Below are 21939 nucleotides of genomic sequence, written 5' to 3' on the forward strand. Positions count from 1 at the left end.
CAGGCTGTGGGCGGAGTCATCCGCGGATGGGGCGGCATCTTGGTTCCCATCCTTGCGAAGGGATCGGTGCCTGCTCATCTGGAGAACAGGAGGGCGGACCCTGCCCCCCACCCCCCACCCTCGTTTCCTTCGGTTCCACAATACAGGGAATGTAATTGGATTTAAAAGAACAGAAATGCTCTGCTGTCACTGCCCTTTCGCAGTGCCTTGTTCATCTACTAATACTGATTGATTGAGTGAGTGAGTGAGTGATTGATTGTATTAGCTGTTACGTTTCCTGCCATCCGTTCAACCCTTGGCATTCGTGACTTAACTGTGCTGCCCTGGACGGGATGCTGGTCCTCCCCGCCCCTCTCTCTCCCCCTCCAACCCCCACGGAGCTGAGAGTCAAGCTGATGATAATCCTCACAATCAGGTTTTTAGTTTTGTTTTACTTTATTTCCAACCCATCCCCACTCCCATTTCCTTCGTTACCATTCCACAGGCAATGACTCATATTTTGTTTTCTCTGTAACATATAGTTTCTAGAAGGATGTAAGTACACATGCATATCCTTAATGATTCATGGATCCTTGCAGACGTTTTGTTGTTCTGTGTGTAGGTTTGTAATGTTAATAAATTCCATTGTTTTATGAATCTAATTGTGTTTCTTTTTCACTCTGTACTGTTTTTAAGATACACGGTTTAAGGTTGCTGTGCGTATATCTAGTTAGTGACTTCCCATGGCTATACAGCATTCCAAGCATATTCCACCTTATTTTAAATAACGACTTGACAGATACTTCAGACGCTGACAACTCCTGGCTACTACAAACATTCCAGAGTTCACTCCTGGCTTCAAAGGGTCCTCCTAGTCCTGCTGTACTAGGTCTTAGGGAGTAAGCTCTTATTTACCCTTTATATCTTTCAGACTTAAAAGCTTGCCCTTGTGCTCCATTTTAGCTATCGCCTTCCTAGACCTAAGAATTTTATCTTCCAACATTTTGACAAAATAAGTTCATGATTTCATCATCTTGGCCTTTTTCATCTCTGCAATGTCTTTTTTTTTTTTTTTTTTAATAAATTTATTTATTTATTTATTTTTGGCTGCGTTGGGGCTTTGTTTCTTCTTATGGGCTTTCTCTAGCTGTGGCGAACGGGGGCTACTCTTCGTTGTGGAACATGGGCTCTAGGCCCTCAGGCTTCAGTAGCTGCAGCACAGGGATTCAGTAGTTGTGGCTCTCATACTGTAGAGTGCAGGATCAGCAGTTGTGGCGCCCAGGCTTAGTTGCTCTGCCTCTGCCACATCTTAATTCACATTTTATAATTTGAATTTCTATATTTAGAAGAAATGACTAACTTTCTCACACTTTGGTTCCAGGGACTTAAAAAAACTTGGCTTCATTACTCTGGTGAAGACTTCACATATGTGCTTATTTACCTGTGCCAAGAGATTTTATTCACTGTGTACCCAGAGGACGAATTAAGATGAAGGGAACGATAATGGAAATGCGGGGTGGAGGGTGGAAGGAACCAAACCAACCTTGCATTCTCTTCCTGGCAAACTGCTTTGAGCTGCGGTCCTTTGCAGGGATGCTCCATGTTTGTGGGAGGGGAAGGGTTGCTAGTAGAAAGGAATCTTCCAGTACAGGGATTATCTAGCCCAGGTTTCTCTGAACTCATGGTCTCATAGTGACCAAGGCAAGATATGCATATGTGAATGATGAGTCATACAATACGTGCTCTCCTTAGTTAGCTTTCAAACACAGGTTCTTTGGGGAGGACATAAACTCTTTTTCAAAAAATAACACAATTGTTCCCTCTTTTCTGTCTTCTGGTAAGTCCATCAGGCTATGCCATCACCGACAAAGACTAAAATTGGATGTTTTCTTCAATGTACCTCTCCCCCTGCTGTTCTCCCTCCTACCCTTCTCTGCTCCTCTACTCCCCATTCATTGAACAGCTATTGCCTTTTGCAAAATAAGTCACTGTCTTCCTGGAGCTTACTGATCTCGGTGTCTACACGGCTGGCGGCAGGGGGACTGGGGAAGGGAGGAGGCAGGTGGTGCTCAGGTGCCCTTGCTGCAGATGGTAAATCCTGAATGGGCCAGCTCATCCTTTTAAAATTTGTTTGTTATGAGCTTTTACAAGCGCTGATTTTCTTTTCTCAGGGGACTTTCTGACATTCTCCCCACACCTGATGGATCACACTCTTGAAGCAGAATCATGACAAAGAACCTCAGGGCACAGCGCCTTCTAAATAGACTTCAGAGTTATTGCTATTGATTGGCCACGGGAATCGCTGAAGTACAGAGAGGGTGGGCTTTTAACTGGAATTCACACTTATTTGGTGTACATTTCAATGCTTCACTGAAAACTGATTAGCAGGAAATGCCTTCCCAATGGTAACTGAAGACTAAAATATGGGACTAGTAACTAAGAACCGCAGCTCTTAATGTACACGAGGGCATTTAGAAAGGTCTGCACCTCCAGAGACGTTGTAAATCCCTGTTACCTAGTTCATTGGCCTGGGCTCCATTTATCCATTATCTGGCTTTACTTTCTCATCCCAAATTAGGCTCAGAATATATTCTGGATTGCCATATATACATTACTAATAAGAAAAAATATCAAATTGTACACTTTAAATATATGCAGTTGTATGTCAAGTGTATCTCAATAAAAGTTCTTAAAGAAAAAAAAAGAATATATTCTGGACATCATGTAACTCTAACCACATTTTGCCAAGCTGTGTGTAAATTAATCTGAAACATGAAGCCAATATCCATTAAGCTACTTTAAGAAAAATGGGGGAGGGGAGGCGTTTGCAGCAGATGGAGGTTATCGATGGGGGATGGATGCAACCACGTGAGACCTGTCTTTGACAGTGACTGCATCTCCACAGCTTTTGGAAAGATTATATTCCAAAGAGACACGTACTTCAGTGCCTGGCACTTTCTTTGCTGAAGGTTGAAAACAGCTTCTAAGAGAATCATATGGAAGAAAACACAAAGAATCGCTTTTAGGATAATTAAAACTATTTTGGACTTTTTTATTTATCAATCTGGTTTCTAATATAATTTTAGTTAAATGAAAGACATTCACAAAGAATAGTAGGCATACATACATACATAATTTCCTTCTTTCATTCTAGTTTACATGCTGTTGCTTTTAGAGAGTGAAATTTCATGTTATTTCACAGGGAGGGAAGCCTAATTGACTTTACAGAAAGAATATTAGCCCAGCTTTTCACGACTCTAACCTCTGCAGTTCACCATGCTCACTGAAAAAAAAAAAAAAAAAAAAAGAAACCTGACAAAACAAAACAGAATCAGTAGAATCAGCAACATTGAGAACTGTTTCTTGGCCTCCAAGATGGGAGGAATCCCCACGTTTCCACAACCATCTCAGAGTCCAACCAACAGTTGCTGCAAATAAACTGAGACTCAGAAAGTGGTGCAGCCCATCTAAGTAGACCTGCTTGTAAAGCACATTTTCATCTGGAAAATAAACTCGTAAGTGCCTGTTGGGTATTAATACCTGTGTGCCCAGGTATCTTTCTTACCTTCTGCCAGTGTTTGCTCCATGGGAGATAACCAGCTTTTCAACACGGTTTCCCTGTTTCATTGACGAGTTTCACGTACCACTCGTATCCAAAAAATACTGCTGTGAAATAAATTTAAAGGTTCCAGCATCAACATGCAGGATGTGTGTAGTGTGGGCACAGGGCCACTGGGCGACGTGAAACAGTCACATTTGCTTTTCAGTGTTGTCTTATGTACAATCATACTGAGGCATACGTGAGCGACACGTCACACCCAGGTGGGAACTGAGGGCTTTACACACACGGTGTTCCGATTTCTCTGGCCTTTGGCTGTGTTGCATCTCCCAGTGTCGACGGGTTAGCTCCCTGGCGGTCTACCTGACTCCTAATCTAGTAACTGCACAGCAATGCTTCATGTCTCTACACTCCTGGACAAGGCCGCGTGGCTTCTTTTGAAGTGACTTACAACCACGTGCTGGAAAGTAAGTCTTCCAATAGGTCCACTGACTTTGGCCTTTATATTTGGGTTTCAAAGCATCCACAGCCAAGAATCCAGGGCACCTCACCATTGTCTTAGGAAGTAGATAAAACAGCTCTATCTTACACACGAGGCAAAAAGGAACAGAGGTTCCGTGCTCTGGCCGAGGTCACAGAGTGCATCAGGGAGAGAGGAGGGGCTGGGACTCCATCAGCTGACTCTCCGGATCCACTCTCACCGAAACATCATTTTAAAAAGGGCGCCTGTTGGTTTTTTAGCCCAAATCGGTTAGACACACTGTTTCTCATCTCTTTCAGGATGAGGTGGCACTACTGGGACTAGCAATTTAGATCTAATTTTGGCTGGCTCACCAGAATTCAGCGTGATCATTGTTGCCTTTCTTTTTTGAAAACTGCTTGGCAGGATGGTGAAAAGGAAAAAAAAATATTGCGGTTCCAATCAGGTGCTAATGGTTTGGAGGTGTGAGACCTCAAGAGACCATGAAAACGTTTACACAATAAGAGAAAAGAGAGGGCAAAAAAGAACGCGTGGAAGAAGAGAAAAGTACGGGTCCTGTTACAGAGAGAACTAATAATTCCCTCCTGACACTATGCTGACACTGCGTTTTCCTAACCGGGAGCTGTTTGCTTTTCCTTTGGTGTTTTCTATGGTTTGTGTCTTTGTGCCCAGCTCTCAGTGCCACCTGGTGGCTGCCCCACAGATGTTCAACAACAACATTAAGATCTACTCAGGCTCATGCCAACTCTTTTTCTTGTGGCTCTGAGATCTTGCTCCTCTTAGTAAAGGATGCTTATTGTCAAATGCAGGGCAACAGGAAATTTTCCAATAAAGGCTCTCAAACTCTTATCCCCAGATCCTCGATAAAACTCTCACACAACAGGTCTCTCTCTCTTTTTTTTTTTTTTTGAGCAGTTCTTTGAAATGTTGTTTTATATACTAGAAGGGCCAGAGAAGAATTTAGAATATAACTTCTTACCTCCTGAGCTAGCTTCCTTGGGCTCAAGGGAATATGTTGAGAGCTTAGATTGGCACTGATTTTGAATTCATTCACCATCCCCAGTCCCGGCAACTCAAAACAGAGATGCCTGCTCTATACACAGAGGATGCTTCCTGCACAAACAACCCCAAATCAATCATCAGCTTCCCCAGAAACTTTAAAACAACCTCATATTTAGAGAAAACTTTTTGTTTTTGTTCTGATTCTGTTATCATTTAAAGAGACTACCGCTAGCCTCTTTATGCTTGATAGCTGAGGTGTTGGGATAGAAGACGCCAGGTTTGCAGGATATGATTGACAAGGCAGGACTGGGCCCTGAGCTTGGGTCATAATGTCATGACTGCCTGGTGAGCTGGAAAAAAGAGCTGCTTCCTTTTCTGCACACGAACAAAATGATTTAGCATTTAGAAGGTACTGTATGTGGCCTTCACAAATAGATTTAGGAACTTGGGTGAGGATTGCAGTCCCAAAGAGAAAACTTCCAGCACGCATTTGGCACTTTACTTCATTACTTAATACCTGATCCATTTTTTTGTGTCCTGTCTGCTGGCCGGGCTGTAACCCCCTTCAGGGCAGAGGCCACGTCATGCGTCTGTAAGTCTCAAATGACGCTGAGGTGGGAGAAACACTGATCCTGCAGTCACCCTGGTGCCATATGTTTGAAAATTTGGGGAGAAGTGTTAGGTTTTATTTTCCACTTTTTGTGGCAGGAAAGAAGAAAGAGGACAGAGAAGAGAAAAGGTGAAGACATTTTAGTATAAGGGGCTATGTTTGATTGTCCTAATTTCTTAATAATTTTGGAAAGAAAGGGAAAGTGCTCAGACAATGTATAAAGAAGCCATCAAGGGCTATGCAATAAGCAATAAATTTCCACCTGGCACTATTTGTTAAGGGCAAAAGTAGTACCTATCAAATAGGTATTAAGAAATCAGAAACATTTTTAAACACAGTGTTTAAAATTTGGTCTTTTGATTTGAAAATAAATAAAAGAATCCTTAATGGCAGTCATCTTGGTCAAATAAATAACCTTTGTTTTCAATATGTCACTTGTAAATATCACATTGTTCTACTATTTGGTCATCATAAATGCTTTTCACGTTAAATGCATTTTACGGAAGAATGATCAAGACCTTTTAAAACAAAGGGTGTTTATGATAGTGCCTGAGGTCTGCAACTGTGAAAGGGCACTAGGATTCCCTTTTGTTCTGTGACCTTGACTTGAACGTGAATTGATTGGTCCACTGTCTCCTTTGGGCTGTGCCAGGCACTGGTGCCATGTGCAGCTCTGGGTAACATTTTCCATCACTCAAGAAACTGCAGTCCTCCCGTAATGAGGCGTCCCTGGTATCCTGAACATATAACCCAAATGAACTAGAATTTCCATCTTCTCGAGGCAGGCCATCAGAGCAAGAGCATCAGTGCCTTTTAACCTCATCTTACCTCCATCCAGGAGGAGGAAGAAAAACGTGATAGTTAATTCCTCAAAATATTGGAGTCTAAAAAAATTCTGACGTCCTTATTAACAGCCTGAACTGTAAGACTCATAGATGTAGTCATTCTAGAAATAACTTTTGTGTAAACGTTTTTTAAAATAAATAAACGAAATTATTGTTTGGATGCTCCAATAGGAGCATTGTCCCGTTTGCCTACACACCCAAGCGATTATTCTTAAATAGATAGTTACTTGCCAGAATTAGTTGATCAAGTTTCCTGATTAAACTGAGGTCGGCTTGACCAGACATGTCCATTCGCTGAGAAGCGATAATCAGTTACCAGGTTGTGATGAACCTGAGCTTCAAATGTATCTGCCAAAGAAGGTCCCTGAATCACGGCAGTGTGTCTATTTAGGATGAAACAATACACGGAAGTAGATGAGTTGAAATACGGCAGGGTTTCCCACATGATTCCAGAGTAACAGCAGTAACAGTGGCAATCACAGCTTGGCTTTATTTTGGTTCGTCCATTCAGAGGACACTGTCCGCTAGGATGCTGTCACAGGGGCTTGAAGACTAGAGATTTAAAGCAAAATAAGAAGAGCAACCTAACTTATGCATTCCCTAGGAAGTGTCCATACTCTTGCTACCAACTATAAAAGAAACAGAGCAAACAAATCTTAACACCTGGCTCTAACTCCCCACTGATGTGCTCACACACACACAGTCTAACCCAACAGGTTGTAGGCAGAGCAGAGGGAAAACCTTCCGTAACAGCTGGTCACCAGGTATCGTAGCTGATAGCCACTGACACTGGGGAGGGCTAAGACGGCAGACGTGGAACCACACTATCTCGTAGAAGCCGATGAAAAGTAAAACCAACGGTCCCCACAGGAAACTGCGTCCCCTGGTTCTGAAAGCTGCTCTCGGTTGCCCTGATCATGTTGTCACACAAGGGGGGCCACACCTGCTCCTCCCCTAGCTGCGCCCGGCGGGAACTCTCAAGAGAACTGGCACAGACTGAGGTGTCTTTGAAAACGGGCGAATCACAGGTTCTCCCTGTCTCTTTCTTTCCTTTTCCAATTCACAGGACACCAAAGAAATATTCTATGAACACGAACTAGTTACTACAATAGCCCATTAGAGGCTGACTCTAGGTAAAAGGAAGAAAATGCTGGAAGCCATGTATATGTGCATCAGCTTTGCTCAAGAAAAAATATCCACATTCTAAGGGCTCTGAAAACTGTAGAAAACTTGCCCTGTTACCATGGGTTTTTAGAACACCTCTAAACACACACAAAATCAGACGGATAGTACCTACAAATTTCAACCATTGCTTAAACTCTAAAAGCGGTTTTTGTTATTATTTTGTTTTGATACAGAAGGAGAAACTCAGCTATAAAGAAATATCAAAAAGTATTCTTTGTGGCGATCAGTCTCAGGAGTTTTCTGCCGCCTTCCTCCCCAGCTTGTGCTGATATTTTAAGGATGTGCTCAGGAGTATGAAGTAGGGTGCTCCTGTCCCCTCGCCCTCCTCCCCAGTCACTCCTCCCGCCCCCATCCCACAGCCAAAGAGGCGCCCCTTAAATGAGCCATTCCTTTTTGCTCTCGTCAATGGTCTCTGTGAAGTTGGGGTCGTTGTTCATGATGGCCGCATCCGCGCTCTCTGCTGACTCTGCTCCCTTGGCCTCGTTGGTGTGGTAGGTGCCCTTGTGACGGAACATGTACCGGATGAGGAAGACCAAGGTGCAGAGGATGGTGAAGATCACCACGGCGATGACCCCTGGTGGAGACAGGAGAGCAACTAGAAGTTAAACACATCCTGTATCTCTCTCCAACGCTCTTCGCCACTTCTCCATGGTTCCCTCAATGCTACCCTCTCCCATACAAAACACGGAACTCCAAAGCCACAGCCACAACGTGGATGAACAATGTTGCCTGCCGTGGCAGTGACCAAAGGATGCTGCAGCCGCCTCCGAGGCTGAGCTCTGAGGGGACTCAGGAAAGAAACAGGATGCCCTCCATCAAGCCCTCAGACACTGCAGCCGCCCCCGAAGGGTGCACCCTGAGGAAACTCAGGATGAGAAAGCACAGGATGCTGGCCCCAGAGAGCTGAGGTGCATATCAAAGGAATGATTTCAGTGAGCCCAGACTCTTACATCTTCCCATATAAAGAAAAGTGCTTACTTGCTTCCCTTGAGATGTCTGGTTTTCTTTAATGAATAGTAATCTTTCGATATTCTGACTACCTGGTCTTTGTTGCAAAACCTCCTATAAATCCTGGCTCTCCCCTTGTCTCTTTGGAGCAGTCTCTCAAGAGTTATTTGAGATGCTGTGTCCTGGGCTTATGTCCTCAGTTTTGTCCACTGAATAAAAACATAATTCTCAGCTTTTAGGTTGTGCATTTTTTTCAGTCAGCAACAACAAAAACTAACAAAACTGAAAGGAGAATTAAACCAAATACAATTATATTTGGAGATTTCAACACTCTTCTCTTAGTAATTGATAGAACAATTAAACAGAAAATCAGTAAGAATTTAGAAGACACTAAAAACACTATTAACAAACTTGACCTAAGGAAGTAATACCAGTCCTACACGTCTGTCTGGAAACAGAGAAGGATATACCACTCAACTCATTTTACGAGGCCAGCATTATCCTGACGCTAAAACCAGACAAACACGTTACAGGAAAAGAAAATGATGGAGCCATATCCCTTCTTAATAAAATTTTAACATCAAACCCAGCAACAGGTAAAAAGAATATATGATGACAAAGTGGTGTTAATTTTAGGAATGTAAGATTGATTTACTATTAAAAATAAAGCAATGTAATTTACCACATTAAACAAATAAAGGAGAAAAAAACCATATGATAATCTTAATAGATGCGCACAAAAGCATATGACAAACTTCAACACCCATTCACTATAAAGCCTGTCAGGAGACTCTCAATAGAAATACACTTTTCACCAAATGTAAAATGGATGGCTAGTGGGAAGATGCTGCAGAGCACAGGGAGATCAACTCAGTGCTTTGTGACGACCTAGAGGGTTGGTATAGGGAGGTTGGCAGGGAGGCTCAAGAGGGAGTGGATATGGGGATATACATATAAATACAGCGGATTCACTTTGCTGTACAGTAGAACTAACACAACATTATAAAGCAATTATACTCCAATAAAGATCTGAAAAAAAAAAAAAAGACACTTTCAACCAGAGCATCTCTGAGAAATCTACAGCTAATTTGTACTTCATAGTGAAAGATTAATACATTCCCCCTAAATGTATTAATCATGGATAAATGTGTTAAGAGCTGAAAGCCCTGGACAGTGCAATAAAACAAGAAAAAGAAACTAAAAAGTATACAGATTGGGAGGAAGAACTCTATTCTCAGATGATGGGATTGTCTATGCAGAAAATTCTAAGAAATATATAAAAAAAGGTTGCTAGAACTAACAGTAAATTTAGCAAAGTGAAATTTGTATATTTACGTATTAGCAAGAAACACTTGGGAATGAAAGTAATAAAAAAATGCCACTTAGAACAAACAGAACACAGTTGTTCAAGACTGTACACTGAAAAGCATAAAACCTTGCTGAGAGAAACTAAAGAAGACCTAAATAAATGGATGAATATACCATATTTTAATGTCACTATTGTTAAGATGTTCATTTCATTTATAGATCTAATGCAATCCCAATGAAAATCACAGCACACTTTTTTTTGGTAGAAATGTATAAGCTGATTCTGAATTTTATATGGCAGTGCTAAGGACCCAGAATAGTCAAAATAATTTTGAAAAAAAAAAAAGATTGTAGAAGTTACACTGCTTATTGCAACACTTACTGTAAAGATACAACAATACAGTAAGCATGGTATTGGCCAAAGAAAGACATATAGCTCACCAAAACAGAATAAAATCCAGAGAAAAGGCGTACACATACTTAGTCAATTGATTTTTGACAAAAGTGCCATGGAAATTACATTGGAAAAATACAGTGTTCTCAAGAAGTAATCTTGAAATAACTAGATATTCATTTGGCAAATAATGACTTTGACTTTTATCTCACACTATATATAGGCGTTAACTCAAAGTGATTACAGACTGAATAATAAAAATGAAAACTATAAAACTTCTAGGATGAAACATAGGAGAAAATCTTCACAACCTTGGGGTAGGCAGATTTTTTAGAAAGAATTTTAAAAAATCACAAACTATAAAAGGGTTAGAAAAATTGGACTTTATCAAAATTAAAATCTCCTGCTTTTCAAAAAATACCACTAAGATAATGAAGAGGCAAGTCACAGACTGGGAGAAAATATTCACAATGCATATGCCTGAGAAAGGACTTGTATCCAGAATGCAAGAAGAATTCTTACAACTTAATAGCAAGAAGTCAAAAAAATCTACTTGAAAGATGGGAAAGATTTAAGCAGACACTTCACAAAAGATTTGCAAGTGGCAAGAAGCACATGAAAAGATGCTTGGCATCACAAGTCATCAGATAATTACACATTAAAACCACAATGAGTTACCATTACGCATCTACTAGATGGCTAGAATTAAGAAGAATGACACCACCACCATCAGTTCCTCCCATGAGGAAGCACACAGGAGGCTCCTAGATAGCTTCCTCCACAAGAGGGCAGACAGCAGTATCAAGCAGTATCAGCAGTATTTCGTCTTGCGGAACTGAAAACCACAGCCACAGAAAGATAGAGAAAATGAAAAAGCAGAGGACTTTGTACCAGATGAAGGGACAGGATAAAGCCCCAGAAAAACAACTAAATGATGAGGAGATAGGCACCCTTACAGGAAAAGAATTCAAAATAATGATAGTGAAGATGATCCAGGACTTTGAAAAAAGACTGGATGCAAAGATTGAAAAGTTTACCAAAGACCTAGAAGAATTAAAGAACAAACAGAGATATTCAACACAATAACTGAAATGAAAAATACACTAGAAGGAACCAATAGCAGATTAACTGAGGCAGAAGGGCGAATAAGTGACCTGGAAGACAGAATGGTGATAATCACTGATGTGCAAAAGAATAAAGAAAAAAGAATGAAAAGAACTGAAGACAGCCTAAGATACCTCTGGGACAATGTTAAATGTGCCAACATTTGCATTATGGGGGTCCCAGGAGGAGATGAGAGAGAGAAAGGACCTGAGAGAATACTGGAAGAGATTCTAGTTGAAAACTTCCCTAACATGGGAAAGGAAATAGCTATCCAAGTCCAGGAAGCACAGAGAGTCCCAGGTAGGATAATTCCAAGGAGAAACATGCCAAGACATATAGTAGTCAAATTGACAAAAATTAAAGACAGATAAATATTATTAAAAGCAACAAGGGAAAAACGACAAATAACATACAAAGGAACTCCCATCAGATTAACAGCTGATTTCTCAGCAGCAACTCTGCAAGCCAGAAGGGAGGGGCATGATATATTTCAAGTGATGAAAGGGAAGAACCTACAACCAAGAATACTCTGCCCAGCAAGGATCTCATTCAGATTTGATGGAGAAATCAAAAGCTTTAAAGACAAGCAACAGCTAAGAGAATTCAGCACCACCAAATCAGCCCTACAACAAATGCTAAAGGAACTCCTCTAAGCGGGAAACATAAGAGAAGAAAAGGACCTACAAAAACAAAAACAAAACAATTAAGAAAATAGTACTAGGAACATACATATCGATAATTACCTTGAATGTAAATGGACTAAATGCACCAACCAGAAGACACAGACTGGCTGAATGGATACAAAAACAAGACCCATATATATGCTGTCTACAAGAGACCCACTTCAGACCTAGGGACACATACAGACTGAAAGTGAGGGGATGGAAAAAGATATTCCATGCAAATGAAAATCAAAAGAAAGCTGGAGCAGCAATACTCATATCAGATAAAATAGACTTTAAAATAAAAAATGTTATAAGAGACAAGAAAGGACATTACATAAAGATCAAGGGATCCATCCAAGAAGAGGAGATAACAATTATAAATATATATGCACCCAATATAGGAGCACCTGAATACATAGGCAAATGGTAAAAACTATGAAAGAGGAAATGCAAGGCAGCAGTAGAGACACAGGTGTAGAGAACAAACACATGAACACCAAGTGGGGAAAGCAGGGAGGGTTGGGGGGCAATGAACTGGGAGATTGGGATACCAAATTGTACACTCTAAATATATGCTGTTTATTGTCTGTTAAAAAAAAAAAAAAAGAATGACACCACCAAGTGTGGGTAAGATCGTGAAGCAACTTGACCTCTCAGATATTGATAATGGGAGCGTAAAATGGTTCAGCCATTTTGGAAAACTATACGGCACTTTCTTATAAATATCCACTTTCTATAACCCGGCAATTGTACTCTTAGGGGTTACCAAAGAGAAAAAAAACTTTGTTCACACAAGACTTGGACAAGAATATTCATAGCAGCTTTATTCAAAATAGCCCAAATCTGGAAACAAACCAAACAACTGTCAACAGGTGAGCAGATTAAACAAATTATAATACATTCATACAATGGAATACAACTTGGCAATAAAAATAAACAGACCATTGTTGCATACAACAATGTGGATAGATCTCAAAAACGTTACGTTGAGTGAAAGGCACAACAGATTACATACTATGTGATTCCATTTATATGAAACCCTCAAAGAGGCAAAAGGTAACTTATGTGACAAAAGCAAGTGGGGAACAGGGAAGGAAGAATTACAAAGGGGGCGCAGGAGGACTTTTTGTGGATGGAAATGTTCTGTGTCTTGATTGTGGCTGTGGTTATGGGTGTATGTGTCTGTTACACTTAAACAAATGCATATTATACTTCGATAAAGTTGATCTTAAAAAAGCGAAAACAATGAGGATAAGCATTATACCAGAACTTTGAACAATGTGCTTTGAGCACTGTTTTGAATGCATTCTAATCTCACAGTCACATATATACAGGTGTCTACTTTCTTCCTGTGGAAAACAAACCAACTGACTAAGGTGAGTTGATCAGCTGAGTTTAAAACCCTTGATAAGCTTACAATATTAGCTATACTCAGAGAGGCAGGGCATCTTTGTGAAATAAGGCAGAAGAGGCAGAGATAGAAGAGGGCAACAGGCAACAGAGTTATCGATACCGATCCAAACACGAGAAACCATACTGGGAGAGTCAAATGATTCTGCACGTATCTACGGTGGGGAGAAAAGATTGCGATATTTTAGAGACTCTGGCTTATTAATGTTCTGATCATTCTTATTAAGATGACTGAAACCAGACTGGCATAGTCCTTCCTGTTTTGTAGTAAGCTACCCTGGACCATTTGGGATGCGAAAGGATGAGACTGGAAAAGTCTGGAGGGCATAAAGAAACGTCCTGGCTGTTGCCATGACTGCCTGCTCAGGTATTCTGATGCTGGCTAGCTCCCCACCACTGTTGGTTTTTTTTAGCAGTCAGCATAAAAAGTAGCCAGGTTACACTAATAACCACCCTTTCTCCACATCTGTGCTTCTCAATCTTTAGTCATATTCAAACAGCAAAATGAATAAAGTACAAATCCAGAAAGCTCCTTTTCCCCTAGACTATGGCTTTATTGAAAATGACTACTCCTGGGACTTCCTAGGTGGCACAGTGGTTAAGAATCTGCCTGCCAATGCAGGGGACAGGGGTTCGATCCCTGCCCCAGGAAGATCCCACGTGCCTCGGAGCAACTGGGCCCGTGTGCCACAACTGTTGGGCCTGTGCTCTGGAGCCCGTGAGCCACAACTGTTGAGCCTGTGTGCTGCAACTACTGAAGCCCACGTGCCTGGAGCCCGTGCTCCGCAACGGGAGAGGCCACTGCAATGAGAAGCCCACGCACCCCAGCCAGGGGTAGCCCCCTCTCGCCGCAGCTAGAGTGGGCCCGTGTGCAGCAACGAAGACCCAATACAGCCAATAAATAAATAAACAAATAAATTAAGAAATTTATATGTTAAAAAAAAGAAAAGGACTGCTCCCCACAGGTGAGAAGCCACAGGAAAGCCCGTCGCATACGTCACCTACCTCCAATGATGGCCGAGTTCCTGTTGACTCCATTTCTTATAGCCTGGCCTTGTCCTGGGTTATAGGGAAAATCGGCACTGGCTGTAGAGGAAGAAATGAAAAGTCACGTTTATCATTTATCCCAGATAATTTGATACCTATTTTTTCATACAACCCTTCAACAGCCTGTTTTCCCAAATGAGATCTCCATTCCTCTAAACCCATTTTGTTACTGTTTCCCACAGGAGTCACAGCCACTTTACACCTGCCATTTTCCTCTGCACAAGGCCCAGATAAGCAGTATTCCTCTTTGCGAGGAACATTAAAAAATCTTAGAACTACTTGAGCTGGCCTGCTTTGGTTCCACTGACAGACAATTCTCTGTATTAGAATACCTATTCTTAAGTTTGGCTGAAATCTGCCTCCAATCCACTTTTATTCCTTTCACAACTGGCGGCATTGGATATATTTGCCAAGGAGCTTACAGCATTAGTTTAGAAAGTAATCATCAAGAAAAATTTTTTTTAAATTGAAGTATAGTTGATGTACAATATTATATGTTATACATGTACAATATAGTGATTCACAATTTCTACAGGTTATACTCTATTGACAGTTATTATAAAATATTGGCTATATTCCCTGTGTTTATTTATTTTATGCATAGTGGTTTTACCTCTTGACCCCCTACCCCTATCTTGCCCCTTCCCTCTCCCCACTGGTAACCACTAGTTTGTTCTCTGTATCTGTGAGTCTGCTTCTTTTTTGTTATATTCATTAGTTTGTTGTATTTTTCAGATTCCACATATAAGTGATGTCGTACAGTATTTGTCTTTCTCTGTCTCGCTTATTTCACTTAGCATAATACCCTCCAAGTCCATCCATGTTGTTGAAAATGGCTAAATTTCATCCTTTTTTATGGCTGAGTCATATTCCTTTGTGTATATGTACCACATCTTCTTAATCCATTCATTTGTTGATGGACACTTAGGTTGCTTCCATATCTTGGCTATTGTAAATATTGCTGCCATAAATATTGGGGTGTATGTATCTTTTCAAATGAGTGTTTTTGTTTTAAAAAGTAATCATTTCTTTAAATGAATATTTTACGTGGCTCTAGTAAAACACTGTACACTTTAGGAATTTGTAAGGGGATAATATCGTATGTGTTGAAAAGAATATTACCTGCCTAATAAATTTCCTGTTTCTCTCCCTACTTCAACAAGCCTTTGCAGAAAGCCTACCACACGTCAGGCACTATTCTAAGTGCTGGGGATTACAGTAAACAATACAAAAGATGAAAATTGTTATTAACGAGAACTTTCCATGCCTCATTGACGAGTTTGGTTTATACAGTCAAAACACTATGCTTTGAAGCATGGCTGTGGTTTTGGTTAAAACCCTGTTTACTTATAGTGAATTGCCTGAAATTATGGGGCAGCTTCTATGCTGTAACCCACACACTCATAGGACACAGTAAGATCTGGTTATCAATACACATAATTCCCTGATGTCAACCATCCTTTGAAGACCGAGAGCTGTTTTTCAAGGATAAGGGTTTACACCTTCACTGCTCATCTGGGGCATAGTTTCTAGGTCTTTTGACATTGTGTTTACCCTTCCATGGAGACTATTTGGTCCACATCCTTCTGAAAAGTCAAAAGCTTGGTAGCTTGTAACTGGCTTAGTTGGGGTTAACACCCAGGTAGGGTTAGTTTCAAAGTCAAAAATCTTCCCTATCCTGCCTTTCAAGGGCTAGGAAGACACAGACAGGTAAGCTGTTGAGGAAATGCCAGCTTTCAGACAGTTTAGCTTAGGTAGGGCCTATGGAAGGAAGAGCCTTTTTTTAGGGGGGTGAGGGGCTTGTTTTGTTTGGACACATTGAGTATGAGGTGCCTATAGGATATATGGTGACACCTAGTAGACACCTGGATAGTTCGTGAGGGGGCCATATTTCTCATCTCCTTTTGATAAACACAGAAATCTCCTGACCCTTAAATGTCACTAACATAAGTCTTCAAAATATATTCGTAACAAAAAAATTACAGAGGCAATTTTGTCATTATTCTGTTGTTTGGTATTCACGATACTACAAAACTGCTCTTCTGCTTCAGGTAACATGGATGGTGGGACACAGTACAGTTCCTGCTCCAAAGAGAGCTCTGCATGCTTGCCCACAAAACTGCAGAAAAACACAGATGCTTAGAGATTCACATCCACTCTCTGGTTCTCTTGAAGTTACTGATACAAACAGTACTGGAAGGTATGGATGGGACCTGAGATGACCCAAGGAGAATAGTAAGAGCTAGAACGTTAAGAATACCCGAGGATCACCTCTGTTATAAAATCCCAACTCCTTGACCTGGGGAGGAAGGCCTCCCTTGAGCTGAATTTCTCTCCATCCTCCTTCCTCACAGAACCACTTTTCCAACGCAACATTCTAAGTACACGGATTCCCGATGCTTCCGTGGGACGTGTCCTTGCTCATCCACGTGGCACTCTCTGTCAGGACATCCTGCCTCTTTCCTGAAACCATCCTCAGCCACCTCAGGTGAAGTGTCTGCCCTCTTTTCAAGGGCTATCATCTTCTTTCTCGTCACTCCTTACATGGTATTCATCCTTTTAAAGGCAGGGGCCAATCTTAATTATATTTTCAGCCCAAAAGACAAATAATACAGACAAGTAGCAGAGCTGATTGGATGTTCGTTGCCTGGTATAATTAAAGTCATTTCATTAAAAGCTGTATAAACGTTTGTGTAGCCTCTTCTAATAATAAAGTCCCCCGTGCAGGTACAATTTTTGAAAGTCAGCTACCTAAACGCAACTCTCCTCTTAAAGTAAGGCAGCATTCTTACTCTTTCCCGACAAAGGAGAGGAACATGTTGAATACCGAAAAGCTGCTAATGACTCCTGTGTCCACGAGTCTGGTTATTATCAGAAAACAATCAGTGGAAAACCCCCAGGTCCAACAGAAGTCCCCATGAAATTCAAGGGCTGGGTCCTGTGTTTGCACGGGCATCCCTGTTTTCGTGGCTTTATGTATAACTTGAGCTTGGTTGTCCTAATGCAGTGAGTGCTAACTCCCTGGAGACAAATCTATTTCACCCTGCCATGCAGACCCATTGGCTACTTTAATAGGTGTGCATTTCAAACGATTTCATCGTAACCGTCCTCTCCCCCGGGTACCAGCATCCTCTTAGAAACACACATAAAGAAACCCAGAGACACGGAAGGGGACAAACCACAGACCTCACCCACAGCACGTGCTCCATTCTGCTGCTGACCTTTATGCCCCCCCCCCACCTCCTCCAAGTTTGCTGGGAGAGCAGAGCCCTTTCAGGGGTGCTGGAGCATCAGGGAACCTATATTTTGAGAAACGTCATGAGTAGGTGCAAAATAGACTTTAGGTATTAAGTCTCAGGACCAGACTTGTGTCAAATAGGCAAAGACCGTGTTCAATACACTTTTCTTCTGGATCCCCAAATGACACTTGTGGACAAAGAATGTCATCTGCCAAAGGATGTTGCGGACATCAAGGCTTCAGTCACCCCCACCCCCACAGTGTGCCCCGAGGGGATTCAGGATGGCGAAAACAGGATACTGCCTCTAGATAGTCAAGGTACATATCAAAGGAATGATTACCATGAGGCCAGACTCTTGCAACTTCCCATACATAAAAAATTGCTAAATTCATTAACTTGAGATGTCTATTTTTTCTTTAATTAATAGTAACCTTTTGATGTTCCAACTACTTGTTTTGGTTGTAAAAATGCCCGTATATCCAGGCTCCTCCCTCATCTCTTCTGGGCAGTTGCTCAGAGCTATCTGAGAGTCTGTCTCCCCGGCTTAAGTCCTCAGTATGTGCACTGCATAAAACATAATTCTCAACTTTTTGGTTGTGCATGTTTTTTTTCAGTTGACACACTATATGATAACACCAAAGTGTGGTGCTATTGCAGCTTTGATTTAGTGTGTCAAGGAAGTGTGCTTCTGCTTATTTCCCTTGCACACATCCTGTCTGGTCACCCCCTTTACACGGGCAGACCTTGTTTCCTTTGCCCCATCATCCAGAGATCAGCTCTCCTCCCTGCCTCCCCCCAGCAGGGACAGGCAGACACACCACTGCAGGAACTGATAGCGGGGGATCCTTCTCCCATGGACGTGCTTGTTAAACAGCCTGTGGACACTGCAGAACCCACAGAGAAGGCACAGGCATCCCAGGCCCCCAAACACACTCAGACATGATCACAGTGACACTTCCACACACTCAAACGGCCTTCCCTCCCGTCGTCTCTGTCTTCCACCTGGGAAGCAAGCTGAGAGCTCAGCACTGGTGCATCTGCCCTTTCCCTTCATCCAGCTTCAGGTCGGAAAAAAAGGGAAAAGCACACACACTTTGTAAGAGCAGGCCTGGGGGAGCTGTTCCTTGTAATCATGCAGATACAGTAAAATGGTCAGAAATTAGGACCTGGTGAGTACAAATACACCTTCTTACCTCCAAAGGACAGAAACCAGGAATGTTTCATTCCCCTTCTAAAGGCCTTTGCCTGCCCTTTGCAACGTTCTAGGAAGACTTCATCAGGAAAGCAAGACACAGTCTAATCTGCACCGCTTCTGTCTGTGCACCTGGCGGGGCAAGGGCGCAGCCCTCCTCGGTCAGCTAGAGCCCACCCCGTTCCTGCCACCAGGTAAGGGACATCGCACAACAAAGACTCCCAGTCATCATGCGTGTTGTTTATAGGTAACAGATGCGCCGTAAAGCTCTAACGTTTAGGAAATTACTATGTGAAATTACTCATTACTTGGACTACACTTTCCTCACACATAAAACTCTCTGGAGCCCAGAATAGCAAGTGGTTTGTTATGATGGAATCAGCCTAGAAGTGTTTTCCTTCTACCGTGGAGCACAAAAAGTAAATTCATATGAAATTCAAATTTCAGAAGCAAGCTGTTTAGGAGATAACATGAAGAGCACTTCCTACAAGTCAGGCACTGTTTAAATCCTTTTCATGGATTAGCTCATTTCATCCTCCTGTGAATCTGTGAGATTGGTGTATTCATCCCATTTTGGAGGCTAAACACTTGCCTGAGGTCCCATGACCAAGGAGTGGTGGAGCCAGGGTTTGAACCCAGGGAATTGGCTCCAGAAACCACTTGCGAGGCACTAAGCTGAACTGCCTCTGATGTGGAAGCAGGGGTCGACGCTGGCTCTATTGGATCATCACCTTCTTTAAGGCGACCACCTAATTTAGCCCAGTTGTCTTCTCTGTGTTTGGTGGGCTGTCTGGGGAGGCCACAGATGTTTCTGACTGCATTTGTCTGGCTTCAAAAGTGAGCACATGAGGCATTTTATCTGACAAAGATAATTCCACGTGATGACAGCATCAGCTGAGCTATGTGATAAACTAAGAACTCTGAACCAACATTGTAAGAAGGACAGAAAACCAGCATTCCAGATATACTTCCCTCATGGGCACAAACAGCACGGAGAATGGTTATCACCGTTACAGTGACACTTGTGAAATCATGAATAGCGCTAATTATGCTTTAAAACATTAGTCAGATTATAATTTTGATTGCATTACAGAATGTGAAAAATTAAGAGAGGAAATTTCAAGGCAGGTACTTAAGCACAATAAGCTGATTTAAAAGAGTCGTAAGAACAGAATATTAAAAAGAGATTTGAATTTTTTTTAAATAAATTTATTTATTTAGCTGGCTGTGTTCGGTCTTCGTTGCTGCACACGGGCTTTCTCTAGTTGCATCGAGCGGGGGCTACTCTTCATTGTGGTGCGCGGGCTTCTCATTGCAGTGGCCTCTCGTTGCAGAGCACATGCTCTAGGTGCGTGGGCTTCAGTAGTTGCAGCACATGGGCTCAATAGTTGTGGCTCACGGGCTCTAGAGCGCAGGCTCAATAGTTGTGGCACACGGGCTTAGTTGCTCCATGGCATGTGCTATCTTCCTGGGGCAGGGATCGAACCCGTGTCCCCTGAATTGGCAGGTGGATTCTTACCCACTGCACCACCTAGGAAGTCTGAGATTTGAATTCTTTAGCCTCAAATGTCTTGCCTGTCTCACTGAGCAGGTAGGGAGGAAAAGGAGTAGTAAAGCGTTAAAAAAAAATACAGAACATAAACACGGTAGTTGTGATTCTTATTTACTAAATTTCAAAATACATAAAATTGTAGACTTTAGGCTTGGAAACCAATTGCAAATAAATTATCTAACAGAAAACTCCAAAATGAAAGGCACTAAAAGCTTCAGGTTGTCATATACCAGGGACAAAAAAATTAGATAGTAGCTAACATCTAGAGAAAATATTGCCATGGAAACCACTTGGGCTTCAGCATCTAATGGGATAATTTGAGATACTTCAACAAAACTGCTGCTATTAATTGTAATTTAATTTAAATCGCAACATTCTTTTTGTAGTGGAGTCTGGGCTCAATGATGTAAACACGTCTTTGTTCTTCCCAGTTTCTTTGTTTCCTTTCACTTTATGCACTCTCTTCAACTCCGAGCTCTATGGCAGAAAATTATTTTTTTCAAACTGTTTTAGCTATTCACTATTGACTGACATTTTAGAAACTGATATGAAAACAAATTGCTGTCAATTAAGATGCTGAAGATCTCAGGGGATGCTGCTTTATTTTAAGAGAGGCTATTACTGGGCATGTTTTCAGGAGGGAGATATTTCTCAAGGCCAGCAGGTTTTTATCCAGGCAAACACTGTGTGGCAGGACCTTGGTGAGGCTCAGTTTCGTGTTTCTCCTATACCTTTCCCTTCAGTTTCTATAGAAAGATGACCAGCCAGAATTTCAGAGCCCAAACGGGGAAGAGATTATGAATTTTGGGCTTCGACTTGGGAAGGTAAACAAGCCTTACATTTCCAGCTTCCTAAAAGGGTGGCCAAGTGGCAGCTGTTTGCACGAGTGTCCCAGGCCCAGTGACCAAAAGAGGTTAATTAGGTGAAAAGAAACAGAATAAAGGAACTTGTCATCCTCTACTGTAGCTCTTGATTGTTTAAATAATGCCAACTTTATATGAAAGTACGGAAAGAGCAACTGATTTTATTAGATTCCGTCTTTCTATCGTTTTCCTTAGCCAACTTCTAAACTGTCTCAGTTGCCTTTCAGGAAAGAGATTTACTGAGACTCCCAAATGAGGCTGTCATCGCATTCTCTTGTCTGATGAACTGTAAGGAGGTATCTGGATTAGAAACAGCTCATTGCATTGTTGATAGGAGCTCAGACTCCGTGTAAACACAAAGACAAGACACATGATGTCCTTTTCATGTCAAAGATGTCTTATTTTTCAGGTGGGCAAACCGTCGCTGCTTTCGTATTTAGTTCTAGTTGTCTCTAAGCCAATTGTCAAAGCTCTGGTGGCCTGACATTACAGGTGCTGTAGATCATGGATCCTTACAGCCCATGTCTACAGGGTTGGTCTGCAACCTCTCTGGTGG

General features: G+C 41.7%; 1 protein-coding gene across 1 annotated transcript in view; it reads right to left on the reverse strand.

Annotated features, from left to right (window-relative positions):
• Positions 1 to 3011: 3011 nt before the first annotated feature.
• The window catches only part of CNTNAP2 (contactin associated protein 2), a 2049865-nt gene continuing 2030937 nt past the window's right edge, over positions 3012 to 21939 (reverse strand). The window contains exons 23-24 of the mRNA XM_057731238.1: positions 14496 to 14576; positions 3012 to 8235 (exon numbers count right to left, since the gene is read on the reverse strand). Coding sequence (XP_057587221.1) covers positions 8036 to 8235; positions 14496 to 14576 — 281 coding nt within the window. The 3' untranslated portion in view covers positions 3012 to 8035. The remainder of the gene's footprint in view (positions 8236 to 14495; positions 14577 to 21939) is intronic.

The sequence above is a fragment of the Hippopotamus amphibius genome, chromosome 4 (genome assembly GCF_030028045.1).
Source record: "Hippopotamus amphibius kiboko isolate mHipAmp2 chromosome 4, mHipAmp2.hap2, whole genome shotgun sequence".
Classification (NCBI taxonomy): domain Eukaryota; kingdom Metazoa; phylum Chordata; class Mammalia; order Artiodactyla; family Hippopotamidae; genus Hippopotamus; species Hippopotamus amphibius.